General features: G+C 36.4%; 1 protein-coding gene across 8 annotated transcripts in view; it reads right to left on the minus strand.

Annotated features, from left to right (window-relative positions):
* The window catches only part of ZNF608 (zinc finger protein 608), a 206,189-nt gene extending 193,938 nt beyond the window's left edge, over positions 1-12,251 (minus strand). For 5 of the 8 annotated variants that reach the window (XM_074201378.1, XM_074201376.1, XM_074201372.1 and 2 more), the window contains exon 1: positions 7,572-9,601. In XM_074201378.1, the coding sequence (XP_074057479.1) occupies positions 7,572-8,480 (909 nt within the window). In that variant the 5' untranslated portion in view covers positions 8,481-9,601. The other 3 variants (XM_074201374.1, XM_074201373.1, XM_074201380.1) reach the window with 3 other exon arrangements.
* Between the last annotated feature and the right edge of the window lie 2,947 nt (positions 12,252-15,198).

The raw sequence follows: 15,198 nt of genomic DNA on the forward strand, positions 1-15,198 counted from the left end.
TTAACCTGTATACCAATTCAGCAGTAAAGATGAATGCTTTAAAACTCTGTGTATTATTTAGCCTGAGGGGCCAAATGTGCTTAAGGGTTTCCTGGGAAAAGCCCAAAAGCAGAAATTTTCTTTAATTAGAAGACTGAAAATTGACTTTAAAAATATGAAAAGTGTGACCGATTGGAATTTGGTCTTCTGTTGCTAACTGGTGCATATAACAATTCTTAAGACATACTGCAAACACAATTTATAAAAAATTCACAGACACAGTGATAAAAACCAGAATCACATTGACTGATATAAAATCAGTGACCAAGCTATTATTTCAATCTGTCATGGGAAGGCAATAAAATTGCTACCAGGTCTCCTCAAGTTACTCTTCAATAAAAAGAAGCCATTAGGGAAATAAGGGGGGGAGGGGGAGGGGAGGAATAGGGAAGGGGGACATCAAAACCTTTAAAGTTCCTTTAAGTAAAATTATACATCTGTGGCATGATGCCATCTGCTCTCTGGTTAACATAATAAGCCAATTCCACAAACTGAATATCAGCTTTCTAAAACCATTATGTACAATGCAAAAATATAATCAATATACTTTTATTTGCTCTTTTAAACTATAAAAGCTGCATTCATATGGTATTATTATAATATGCTTAAATGTCCCTGAAGGCACATTTTTCTTAAGTTTTTAGCTGACAACAAAGATTCCCACGAGACAAAAATACAGAAGCTGAACCAAAATAGTCACTGTGAATAAGAATCAAAACACAAGAAACTAAAAGGGATAAAATTGCATTTTAACTCACCTCTCACAATTATTTTTGCAACAAAAAAATACCAAATCAATGTCTTTCTCCTTCAAATACCACCAAATACTATGAGTACAATGAGAAAAACACTATTTTAGGACTAGATTTTGTTTTAGATTCCCTGGAAAAAAAAAGAAACCATCTTATAAAAGAAGGTGCTTCTTAGGATTTTGATAACACTGGCCTAGCAAACATGAGAAGCATTGCTACATATTTTCGAACTATGTCTAGTTCTACAAAGTACACCTGTAAAATATAAAAATAAACATGTAAAAAATTCCTTTTAATTCATTCCCAAAGTTTATTCTATCCAAAATTTAGCAATCTATACATAACTCTGCTTCAAGAGTAAAGTGTCAGCTCCCAATCTCTTAATTTTTAGTTCTGAAAATAACATTGTAAACAACTCAAATGCTAATCAATTCATTCTGAATAGTCTCAGAACCATTCATTCAGTTGCAAAGGCTTTTTGTTCCAGGTCAAAACCATTTAGCCTGAATTAAAAGAAAACTGCAACAGAGAACATCATTGGTGTGAACCTCAGCTGTGATAAAGCAATTCTAAACTGGTACTCTTATCTACACTGCTACCAAACCATAATCAATTTTGCTATGGATTTTTTAAACCATCAAAAATAATTATATGTTCTCATCTGTGATTACTGCACTTTCAATCAAATAATGCCAAAGAGAAGTCTATGTATTTGGAATGCCAAAATACCCATCAGACTTCTAAACCATTCCATTAGTAAAAGTCATACCTTTTCCTCCACAAAAAATAATGTAAATACTTTAGTAATTATTTTTTAAACTTGTAAAAACATGATTTATGATGTCATATTACAAGATTGACCTACGAGTAATAACTTTGTTATTTTAAGGAAGAAAATAGAGACCAATGTTAGGAAATAGAAACAAAAGAAAACGAATTTAAAAAAGACAAGGATAACAAATTCAAGATTCAAATAATATTGTGCCTTAGCATAATTACTATGGAAAACTTCTATGGTTGATACTAAAAATGATAAAATGATACTACTGCTTTCTGTTCTATATCACTTCTAATTATATTCAACAGAAATCATCCTAGCTCAAGACAGTCTATATCACTAATAACACTGAATATATATATATACATATATACATATATATGTGTGTATATATACACACACACATATATATATATATATATATATAAAACTACACCTTTTAAAAAAGATACAAAATAAGCTAAATAATCTTCAGACATAGTCACATCAAAGTCATTTTATTATCCCTTTAGGAAAAGATTCTCAAGTTTAAAAAAAAATACCTTAATCCCACATTTTCCTACTACAAACATAAATTAGCAAAATGGACTAAATTCCAGATATGATAAAGGCAATAAGACATCTCTGTTTAAAACCAGAGTTAGGTTAAGGGAAGGTTATAATAGAGCTTGTCCTAGTATGACTGCCTGGGCCTGCTATCATCTTTAATAAATAAAATCTTAACATTTGTTAACAAAAATATACTTTACTAGTTTTAAGTATACAAAGACATGAGGAGTTGTAGATTTATGATTTAAGTGCTTGTTGCTAAAATAGCTTTCCAATTATCAAGGGTCTCTTAGGAAAGGCAAAAATGCATTATGTGTTAATGATCACAACCAGGGGCCTCTTCTTTACTCTTGTCAGAACTGGAGCTGATCCTCCCTGCAGCTTCACCATTAACATGTCTGTTTCCTGTCAGCCCACTCAGAGATAATGTCATTTATCTCAGGAAGGCACAAGACCAGTCATTAGCTTCAATAAAAGAGCTCAAACAAAGACAGTATGGTGTTTTATACAGGCTCTTCATCAAGAATCTTATTACTTTAGAGTCCAGAACCCAGAAGTTATAATTAAAAGATTTTTTTTCCCAGTTATGAACAAATCTACACGCTGGCTCTGAATAGCAGAAATTTCTATGAACATAAAATTTTAGTCAATGGTTTTATCACAAAGAATTAGGTAACGGCTTAGAACTTTCTGGAGTCTTTTAAAAAGATTTTTCCCCCCTTGGGGAAAAGGGATGGAGAATTGACAGAATAATTCAGGTATGGGTTTTAAATAGTAGAATCTTTTTAGAACTGACCCCTTCTCTGTGTTTGCCTGAAGGAACTGAACACAGTTATAAATTGCTCAGTGACTAAGCTTCTGGAAGTCTTTTAAATAAAAGTGGAACTGGTTAAAATAAATGTAAGTACATGTGTTTTCACAGTCTTGCTCATATTATTGTAATTTAAAAAGTTTCAGTGAAGTACCAGGTGAACTTTTTTAAATTAAAAAAACATACAGAGTCAAAATTGGAGCAAATTTCAGATATTCAATTCCCGTTTCTATACTAAAAAAACGAAGAACAGATGGTACTTTCCATGGTATTTGAATCTGGTTATTGAACACCTCTGCAGATTGTGAGATTTTTTTTCCCTTAGCACTTTCAATATGCATTTAATTTACTTACCTATAAATGCTACTTTGCAGGGGTAAAAAAAAAAAAGACCTTTATATAATTTCTTTAGTCTTGCAGCAAAAGTGATTGAACTTGAATAACAGTATTAACATAACATTTGGGAAATCAGTTCTTTCCCTACTATTTGCAGAGAACCAAATTATTAAAAGTTGCTAAATAACTAATCCCTAAAGAAAAGTGTTTACTAAGTCCAGTAATATAAACTAAATACATGACCTTAATGCATGCTTTTTAATCCTTCACACTACCATAAATTATTTCAAATGCTGAACTAGCACACTGCTCAAAGGTTTTCTCAGAAAGCTTCCTTTGGCTAAAGGGCAGCACCTATTCATACACGGCTCAGAAAGCACTGTCACAGTACTAGTATAGACTATAGAAAATTAAGAACCTTGAACACTGCTTATTGTTAGACACCCAGAGTTATCAATGTTTTTAACAGCTAAATCCCTTATGTAGCTTTCAAAACAGTTTGCTGTCAAACAACAATGGCATTTGTTCTTTAATTACAGCAAGTGACCTTTCTGCCCTTTTATTTCACAGTGGATAAACTGCCCTCTCCAAGCAGAATTTGGGGGAAGGGAAATAGCTATTTGAAAAACATATTTCCTATTAAGAGAGGCAGGTTCTTAAACTGCTCACCCCACTCACCAAAAAACTGCTTTGGGGAGAAATTTTAATTACTGATAACCTTCAAAACAGGTGTTAACTTAAAGAAGGGAGGATTCAGAACTCAATTTTATGTAAAGTAAAATATTTCAGGGGAAATGAGTTAGCAGACTAATTCTCTGAAAAAATACAAGATACAACTACAAGGTCTTATCTTTTTCATTTTTCATCATATATCTTCCTTTTAGAAGATTTTTTTAATCATTTGACACAAGTATATATATATAATATATGTGTGTGTATGTGTGTGTGTGTGTGTGTGTGTGTGTGTATGGATGTGTGTAATATACCACAGATATAAATATATTATATCTAGATATAAAGATGTGCAAATATGATCATTTGCACAAGCTGAGCATTCCAGTGCCCAGATGTTAAATCCATAACCTTGTACAAGAAGATGCTTCTTATCCAGAATAGGAAGCTATTATTGTACTTCAAGGTGGTGGGGGAGGGAAAGGAGGGAGTAAGGACAGTTTAAACACTACAAATCTCGAAGCTGTTAGACTAGCTATCAAATCTATTTATTCAGACATGTCCCCAGTGGCATAACAACAAAAAAAAATGGATTGTGTGAATATCGTTCAACTATTTTAAAATTATAACATTTTTACTTTGTTTCACATATTTAGGGAGTGATGACTTCTACAAGATACTTGCAGTTTCAGCATAAGAGAATCACTAGAACACAGCCAGTGCTTAATAAGATATAATTTATCATGTGTTACATGACTTTCTGTGGTGAGGAAAACAAATAAACAGACCATAAATAGATAAGCATTCTGTGAAAGTCTAATAGTGACAGTCACTTTTATGAATATATTTGAGACCTGCCAACAGAACAAACAAATATAAACAATTGACCTCCTTCAGCTTTTATTTACAGTGAAAAATTATCATTCAGGTATTTGATGTAATTTTCTAAATTTGAACATTAAAAGTGTTCATTGAAGTCTTTATCCCAGGATCTCAAGAATCATTTCTTCACAGAGATTTTTTAAAATAAAGTATCAACATTGAAGTCACTATAAATGAAAGCTGTCTCTTTTGATATTAAAATATTCTTACATCATTAGATAATATTGTCTGGATCGAAGTTTAGTTATTATTACAGCAAATAAAAGGTGCTTACAAGAGTACTATTATGCAGAGTTCTCCTTTCAAGTGCCAAGGTGAGGAAACATTCTTTAAAGAAATTGTTCTACAGTGGGGGTAAGGAGGAAGCCCTAAGGGATGTTGTTTAAGACACTAAGCCAACATGGCAGTTTGATAGACAATGACTAACACTACACAATTTGGCCATGTGAAGCCTTCCCTGAAGTCATGGTGTGCCAACAGTGGGTATCACTGGAAATGCAGCTATTATTTCAACAAGGTACAGCAATGAATAAAAACAGTGTTCTCTCTCTCCAATATTAGATGGCATATTTGTTCACAAGTTAGGTTATACAAATTATCTTTCACACTGACATTATGCTGATTGATGATGACTTGCATATATAATAATAATTTAATTCTTCGTGTAATTTCCTCTGTGATTTGAGAAAAGAACACAAAAACTGAAAAAAATTAGAGCATCTAACACTCTAATCTCTGTTGCCATGACAGCAGTCTTTGAGATACAGAAATGTCCCTATTGCCAGCTAAACAAAATTGTTGAATGTGAACATTTGGCTGAAAGATTAAAAGGCTAAGGGGGATGCAAAAGGGCAGCACCTCCCACATTCCAGGCAGCCACTGAATCCAATCAAATGCCTCTGACTCTTTAACCACAGCCATTGTGAAGACTGGATTAGAGCAATTTATCTAGATGGTTAAAGCAGATTAGAACTGCAATTTGAAGACAATTGGCAACAAAAAGTAAGTGTCCTACTGTACCAAGTTAATAATAAGATTTGAGGACACCTTTCAAATAAAATGAAGAACTGTATTAAGAACAAGTTTATACTAAAAACATAACAGTAATTTACTTTAAAATGTGATTATTTTACCAAGTCTAATATTATTCATCAACAGTTCATTTGAAAAAAGAAGCACTTGCTATGAAATTTCTGCACATTAATAAAGCTCAACATAGTTTCCACATCAATAAGGCAAAAGAGTTGCTTAACTTTTAAAATTCAGTTTAAATACTCAAATACTACCTCAAAGAGATCTCTAGAAGTTACTATGCAAATTAATAACTAACAATTTCACTGTCACAATCCAGGCCCTGGAAATTAGAGATGGGAAAGAGAGGGAATTCTAAGAACATCCCCAGACAATCATGACATAAGTTAACAGCAGGATCATAGATTTGTTTTTGCAAATCACAACCTATAGAATTCTTTTGACATTTCATTATAATCTATGAGCACACAAATCCCTCTCCCAACTAAATACATGATAAAAACCCTTTATCCTCTGGACAGAGCAATTTCTGCTCTTCAACAGAGGCAATCTGAATGCAATATGATAAGAGACTCTGACCTCATTTCTCAGGCAATAAAGGGGGTAAGTATTTTTAAGGGCTTTATCTTATATAATCTAATTATAGAATTAAGAGAAATTTTTTTAAAAACCATAAGAGGGTTAGGGAGTGATGATTGTGTGAATTATCCAGACTGATCAAATTCAACAATTTCTATTTTTTTTTCCTGTTAGACATCACCTAAGTTGTTTTTCCTATGTCATGAACACAATATAACACGCCAACCTCCCTGTCTCATTTCATCTCTTCAATTTCAGCTTCAGCTGGTAAATGGTAAAAACCCATGTAGTCACAAACCAATCAAGAGGAAAAGTGTCCCTCCCATTAGGGAGTTTTACACAGAAAAATAATATGCTGCTGAGGGTGATGCCATGGTATACAAGGACCTCTTTAACCTCATTCTGGATTTAATTTACTTTCATGAAACAGTATGCTAAAACATGGCATTTGGTTCATTAACGAGAGGAACATCTCTAACATAAATCTGTGCTGGGTTATAAAATCTAAAGCAAATTCCTTTAGAGGAGGTTAAAAAGTATGAAAACATACAAAAGACAATTCTTGATACACCTTTCCAAGAGAAGGACCCTTGAACTCAAGGACACAACAGCAGAAATATTACTAAATGGAGAGTTAAGTGGGCTCATGAACCTTCTGTCCCATTACAAAGCACACACTAACTTACAAACTGGCCAGATGCCCATCTGCAGCAGAAAATGAACTTCTACTTCTGAGGAAATCTGATTGACTGACTCTCTCTCTCTCTCTCTCTCTCTCTCTCTCTCTCTCTCTCTCTTTTTTCTTCCTCTCTCTCCCTTCCCTCCCTGTTCCTCCCTCCCTCTCCCTTCTTCTCTGTCTCTGCCTTTGCCTCTGCCTCTGTCTCTCCCTTTAGCACTCACAAAATCCATACACTTTTACTTCCATTTATGAAGTGATCAATGATGCCACAATAATAACACTATTCAGTACAATAATGAACTAAGTAAATAATGCACTCAAGTTATTAAATAATAATAAGGGCAACATAATACAAATGCCATTAAGACCAAAAAGCAAACTATGATTATGATATACATAGGAAAAGGCACCCACATAAAAGCAAACAGAGAGGTGAAGATCTAAGAAGGTGACTTGTCCTACCTTCTCTGTTTTCAGTTTCTTGATTCGCCTGTGGTTCTCCTCCTCCTCCTCTTCTTTCTTTACCAAAATAGAGTTCCCCAAGAGCCCTGAATCCGGGGCATTTTTGCTAACTTCCCCTCCAGTGGAGGAGGGGACACTCCCAGTGCCCCCACAGTGGTAGGGACTCCCGCCATCATTGCCCTTGGCCCCAAAGCCATACAGGTGCCCCCCAGAGGGGGCCTGGCCACCACTGCCATTGGTATGGCCCTGAAGCAGGTCATGCTTGTCTTTCCTGGATTTCCCTGCATCCTTATCCCTCTTGGAGCCTCTATTGCTCTGACTTTTACCTGTTTTCTCCTCTTTATTTTTCCCACAAGAGGCTGCCCCTGTGGCAGCAATAGTGGTGCTGGTGCTGGTATTGGTATTATTGCTGTTTGGGTTGCCACAGCTGCTGCTGCTCACACTTTGACCCAGTGCTGAATTCATGCCAGTTGCCTCTCCAGGGCGCCCTTGGACTTCCTGCCTCTTACCAGCACTGCTGATCTCAGGAATCCCATACAAGGCAGCAGAAGGCAGAGATTTATTAGCATCCTTAGAAGTTTTACTCCTTTTCACTTTTGATTTGCTGGTCTCTTTGTGTGAATTCCCCTGGGGAGCAGAGGGATGAACAGAAGCAAATTTTAGGCCATCAGCTAAGACGGTGGTAGCATTAGCCCCACTGGAAGCCAAACTCCCACAATCCTTGGAGCTGCTGCTGCTAGTGCTGTTATTGGAATTATTCATCTCAAATTTCTGTCTGTCCTTCTCCAAATCAGCGTCCAAATCTATTATTAAATTCCCAACCCCAATTTCCCAATCATCACCACTGTCATAAGTATCAACTGTGTTTGGATCCACACCTTTTCCTGCAGTGGAAATGTTCACTGACATCCTGAAAACAAGATTTCTAGAATGAAAATCCGATGAACTTTCCTTTGGTGATGAGGGGACATTCGTTTATCTCCACCGGGCTTTCTCTTAAAGAAAAAAAAAGTCGTCTCTTCCACTTCTTTTTCCTGCCCCAGGTATGTGTCCCGGGTCTATACCCTGCAGTCCAGGTTCATCTTTTCCTGTGAGGGGGGGAAAAGTCGAATATTTCTTGTCTGGGTGTTACCAGAATATAAGACAATTAATATTGGGGAGTTAGGGAGTAAGTAAGGGATAGAAGGGTAAGGTATAGAATAAAGGTAACTCATGTACTGTTTTCCACTGTCCAAAGTAGGTTTCTGTGATTTTGTTTTTCAAATAGGAAAATATACTCAAGATAAAAACATTTTTTTAAAATAATTTAAGAATCTAATTCATATCCAGAAAGCTAAGAACAACCACACACACACACACACACACACACACACACACACACACACACACACACAAATGGATTCAGGGTCTGTACAACACCTAAAATAACAGGGAGAAAGAAAGGAAGGAAATAACCCCTCCTGAATTTCTTTAATTTTAGTTTTAAAATGTATGACCCTTGAAGTTTTAAATTTCGTTTTCAGGATGCCTTTCCTGTCTAAATCCTCCCCACCACCACCATCTCAATTCTAAATCTTCATCAAAAACAAAACAATATAGAAAAATCCTAAACAAGCTTTTTTTTAATTCAATAACAAAAAAAGGACCAACAACTCCTATACAAACACCTCACACCTCCTTTGTGTTGTGTGCCTGTGTGTGTGTGTGTGTGCTCGCCCTCAAGAATGAAAATTGCTGAAACAAAGAATGGGTGTCCTTTAGAAAATGTAACATCTAAAATAAGCCTCAAGTACTCCTCCCAGGTCACAGAATTGCTCAGTCGGTTAAATATAGTATTACTGACTGTATAGGAACCTGATTAAGACATACACTTTAAGTGATCTACACCAAGGTGGCCTCAGTGACCGCAAATGAGTGTGTGTTTGACAAAGATCAGTTAAAATGCTTTTTAAAGGGATCTGTCCCCTTTTTAAACAGTTGATTGCCAAATATTATATAGATAGATAGATAGATATACATACACACACATATTGCTTACCTTTAATCCTTTATCATTTTTAATTAGGCCAGCAAATCACAATGCTGTTCCCACTCGACTCAGCAACAACCCTGTGCCTCATTTTACTTAAACATCAGATGATCAAGAAGCAGAAACCAAGTAACACATCTCAGTCAGAATAATCACTCGATAACATTATCCCCCCAGCACACACGCACACACACACACACACACACACACACACACACACACACACACACACACAGCACACACTTCATTCCTTCCCCTCCCCTTTGGCAAACGCATAAGGAGTCCTTTTCTCCTCAAAAAATATGTTACTGTACAGCTGGAAGATAATGTTTCACATTCAGAACAGAAGCACCAAGGGTGTTTTTTTCCCCTCTTAACAAGCATCAAGAATGATAGCCAAAAAATGGCTTTAAAAAGTTTTCCCAACTTAACATTCCGTCTTCAATTCCAGCCTTGAGTCATCGTGATCAGTAAGTAATGATCCCGTGTAACCAACCTACAGGCGTCCAGTTCATAACAAGAAAGAATGTGCTAACATCAGGACAAATTAGTGAAAGGAAAGAAGAAAGAAAGGACTGAAAATCTGGGCTGGATTTTTCCTGTTAGTCGGGAAGTGGCATTTTTTTTTCTCCCGTCCTGACAGATTTGTTTCTTGAACTAACTTGAGACAAGGGTTGAGGAGTGGGGGGGGTGGGGGGTGGGGGTGGAGTGGGGAGGGGGGGGTGATGGGGTGGAGGAATTTGTGGGGTGAGGGAGGAAGAAGGGATGGGTTGGAGGAGGGGTGTTTGGAAAAGGGGAGAGAAAAGAAAAGGGTCTGGGTGAATGATTCAGTGATCTGATAAATCAGTTATAAAAACATTTGTTCAGAAGGGAGCTTGATCTTTTCCCGTTTTATGTTTAACAACATAAAGGGAAAAAAAATTCCAAGTGATGTCCGGGAGAAGGAAAATTCCACTGTCATTCAAGCCAATCGGTCATGTGGTAACTCGGTAATTAGAGTCCAAAAAGAAAAACGCGACCTTTTTTTTTCTGGACGTTTTTTCTGCTTGCAGCAAATGGCGCATCTCCCTTTTATTTATTTTTTCTCTCCCTCCGCTCCTCTGCCCAACCCCTCTGCTGCATTAGTCTGATGGTCTTGGAGGTTGGCTTAGTATTTTTAATTAGCTGGCGTTTGGAACCTAAAAGCTGTAATGAATTGTTGATGGATTGAAGGTAAAGAGTTGGTCTGCAGGAAATGTCGGTGGGGGGATGGGCGAGTTAGCAACAACCAACCATCTAAAAGGAACGATTTTGTTACAGTTCAAGCCTTTCACATCACGTGAGGATCAAGGGCTCAATTGGTTGTCGTGAGAACAAAAATGGGTGACAAGCGTATCCAGAAAATACTGATCTGGTCTTTAAAAAAAATCTTAAAGTCTGTTCCCTCCCTCTCCTCCCCCTCCCCCACCTCTCCTCTCCAATTCCTCCTTTATACCCTCCTCCTCCTTCCACTGTTGGCACAGCTACAAGTTATGAATGTGAAACATTTCTCTGAGAACAAGATCCCTGAAGTTAGGAATGAGTGAAATGTACTGAACACGAAGGCAAAGCATATGTTTTAAAGAAACACGTTATAAACCTTTCCTCAAGTTATCTCCAATTTGTAGTAGTTTATAAGAGGGGGGGGTGGGGGTGGGGAGCGGAAGCAGGGATTGGGAAAGGGAAGATATGGGAAAGATATGGAGAAGAAATAGGTAATAAAGAAAAACATTTGCTAGCTTCCAGACTAACTTCTGCAATAAACACATCACCGTGGCTGTTAGTGGATTTATTTGGATTGGGTTTTTGTGTTTAATGGCGGGTTGCTCTTGGCTTTTTGGAAAGAGGTGGAAAAACGGTAATAATCACCATCACTAATAATGAGTGTTTTCCCTAGCACAATATTAAATAGTCGGTCCTTATTAAGTGACAGGGGACAAAAAAAATATATCAGTTCGTTCCCGTGTAATCACTTCTCTATCTCCCAAGATTTTTCTTCATGGGAGCTACTTGTTTCCTCTATGTAAGTGCAGGCGGTTGGGTGGGGTAGGAGAATGGAGACTATGCAGACTGGTATGTAATTGTGTCACTTTTATTCTCCTGGTTAGTAAAAAAAAAATACCTAAAAAGGTAATATACTTTAAATACTTCCCTCCCCCCACCCACTCCCGATCTAGCCTAATTTGTGTGAAGAGGCTTCACCCTCTGCTCAATATTAAGCTAATCCCTTCGTGTTTTGTTTTGTTTTGTTTTTTAATTCGAGCAAAACACTGTAATGGCAACGCATAAAACTCGTACATTCCCCTGCATGAAATCCCCTCTACGTGCTATATACACACCATTAAACCGTACTTACGGTCTGTATTGGATCGAGTTGACCTTTTCCTTCTACCTGCATTGAATATGTTTTGTTGCAGCCGCTTTATTTTTTAAAATTATTATCTCTTCAATAAATTTATTAAGACGGACCATCAAGTGTCACAAACCTTCCTTTTTTAAAATTAAAAAAATAAAAACAAACAAAAAGCCCCCTGTGCACCAATATACAAGCCTGTACTGCAAAATTGAAATCAGAACTGAACGCACATACATATACACAGAGGGAGGAGAGTAGAGCAAAAAGAAGCTCGCTCTATACCTGAAAGGGGCTTTTCTTTGTTCCCAATTCTATTTCTCGTTTGGCCAATCAGAATCCAGCTTTTATGAAACCGAGCCTTATGATTGGCTAGAGGCTTTCTCTTGGCTACTGTAGAGGGTTGAGATACACACACATACAAAAACACTTGGGGGTGGGGGACAAGTAGAGAGAAAGGGAGAGGGAAAGGAAGTAGGAGGGGTGTCTAGGAAAAAAGCGTTTTATTTTGCAAGTATCAGTACACTAGATAGGGGTTGAGAAACCTGCAATAAAATAAAATCATGCTGCCATTTCAATTACAGCATCATCCACTCCACATTTTATTTATTTATAACAAATCTTAAACACTGGGAACAGAAGGTGTCGGTAAATGTGCGATTCTGTCATATTAGGAGGAAAAAAAAATACTCGTATCCAGTGACCGGAAAACCAATGACTTGATCAGTAAGGAGCTAGTAACACCGTTTTGCAGCCTTTATCACTGAGACAACCATTGCTGCCTTCACTCTCAGGATTTAGTTGTTTTCAAACATTCTTTCCAAGCACAACCCTTTCTGCAAATGTTTTCTTGCGTTCCTGTGTTTATTCGATGCTTAAATAAGAAAAAAAAATCGAATTGAGAATAAAGGCAGAGAATAAAGCCCTTTTGTTTCCAGACTCCAAATCGACAAGCACTGAAGTGTGAAAGCAAGCAACCATATAACCACTACTACATGAATTCACAGAAATTAGAAACAAATCTTTTCCACCTGGTTTTGTGCATCCTTTAAAAGAAAATTTTCTTGACATATTCCCATTTTTAAGTGACTTCATTTTTCATGAAAGTACTACATGTAGATAAAAAAAATCTGTTTTAATCTGTAGGATCCCTTAAAAGCCCCACAGGCATCTATGTTGTTAAATTGAGAAGAGTTCCTAGTACACATCAAAGCTTCAACCCTCCTGCCCTTCCTTTGGAATGGTACTCAATGCTACTTAATATTCTGACTCGATATCAAGAGAAAATACATCATCTTAAAAAAATATCTGAGGGAGTTAAGAATTCTTATAACCAACATATATAAAAAACTTGAAGGTTAGCAAAGCTCCTCAAAAATATTTCATTTGATCCTTACAACAACCCTGGGAGGGAGGGACTATTATTTTACGGATAAAGAAACTGAGGCATTTGATAAATCCAAAGACTTCACCTTCTAGGACAAGAAATCACTAATTGCTAAAAATTGGGAAATAGTATGCCAGAAATCAGACATAGACCAACATCTCACACCCTATAACAAAATAAGGTTGAAATGGGTACAGGTTTTAAACATAAAGGATAATACCATAAGCCAATTAGGAGAACAAGGAATAATTTATCAGTCAGATCCAAGGAAAAGGGAGGAGTTTATGATCAAACAAGAGACAGAGAACATTATAAATTGCACATTGGACAATTTTGATTACATTAATTTTTTTTAAAAATTGCACAAATAAAACTATTGCAACCAAGATTACAAGGAATGCAGAAAGCTGGTAAATAATTTTCACAGCTAGTGTTTCTGATAAAGGACTGTTTCTAAAATATATAGAGAACTGAGACAAATTTATGTGATGAATACAAGCCATTCTCCAATTGAGAAGTGGTGAAAGGTTATTAACAGGTATTTTTCAGATGAAGAAATTAAAACTATAGTCATATGAAAAGGTGCTCTAAATCATTACTGATGAGAGAAATGCAAATTAAAACAATTGTATTATCTCACACCTATCAGATTCATTAAAATGACAAAAATGATCAATGTTGGAGAGAATGTGGGAAAGGGACACTAATGCACTGTGTGTGTGTGGGGGGGGGGGGAATTGTGAACTGAGCCAACCATTCTGGAAAGCAATTTGAAACTATGCCCAAAGGGCAATAAAACTGTGCAAATACCCTTTGATCCATTAATACCACTATTAGTTTTGTATCCCAAAGAGATCATTAGAAAAAGAAAAGAAAAAGACCCACAAGTACAAAAATTTTTTACTGCAGCTTTTTTTGTAATGGCAAACAATTGGAAATTAAGGGGATGCCCATCAATTGGCAAATGACTAAACAAGTTAATAGTATATGAATGTGATGGAGTACTATTGTTCTATAAGAAATCATGACTAAAAAAAAATAGTAGAAATAATGACTGAGTGGACTTTAGAAAAGCCTGGAAAGACTTGAATGAACTGATGCTGAATGAGGTGAACAGAACCAGGAGAACATTATACACACTAACAACAATCTCACAATGGTGAGATGATCTGCTATAATGGACTCAGTTCCTCTCAGAAGTCCAGTGATCAAGGACAATTCTAAAAGACCTATGGTGAAAAATGCCATCTACAATCAGAGAAAAAAAGTATGATGTCTAAATGCAGAGTAAAGCATACAGTATTCACTTTTTAAAACTTCTTTTATGCTTTTTCTTTCTTTCTCATGATTTTCCCCCCTTTAGTTCTAATTCTTCTTTCATAACATGATTAATGTGGAAATAGATTAAATACAATTTTATGTGTATAAACTTATGCCAGATTATTTGTTGTCATGGGTAGGGAGGAGGGAAGGAAGGAGAGTGGTAGAAAAATATGGAACTAAAACATTTACAAAAAGATGAATGTGTGGGGTGGTTGGGTTGCACAGTGGATAGAGCACTGGCCCTGGAGTCAGGAGTACCTGAGCTCAAATCCAAACTCAGACACTTAATAGTCATCTAGCTCTGTGGCCCTTGGGCAAGCCACTTTAATCCCATTGCCTTGCAAAAACCTAAAAAAAAAAAAGATGAATGTTGAAAACTATCTTTGCATATAATTAGATAAAAATACATAGAAGAAACTGAGGCAGAAAGAGTAAACTTCCCAGGTTCTCTCAGCTAAAATGAGGCGGGAATTAAACTCAGGTATCCCTGACTACAGTTCCAGCACATTATCTACTC

The sequence above is a fragment of the Macrotis lagotis genome, chromosome X (assembly GCF_037893015.1).
Source record: "Macrotis lagotis isolate mMagLag1 chromosome X, bilby.v1.9.chrom.fasta, whole genome shotgun sequence".
In the NCBI taxonomy this organism is placed as follows: Eukaryota; Metazoa; Chordata; class Mammalia; order Peramelemorphia; family Peramelidae; genus Macrotis; species Macrotis lagotis.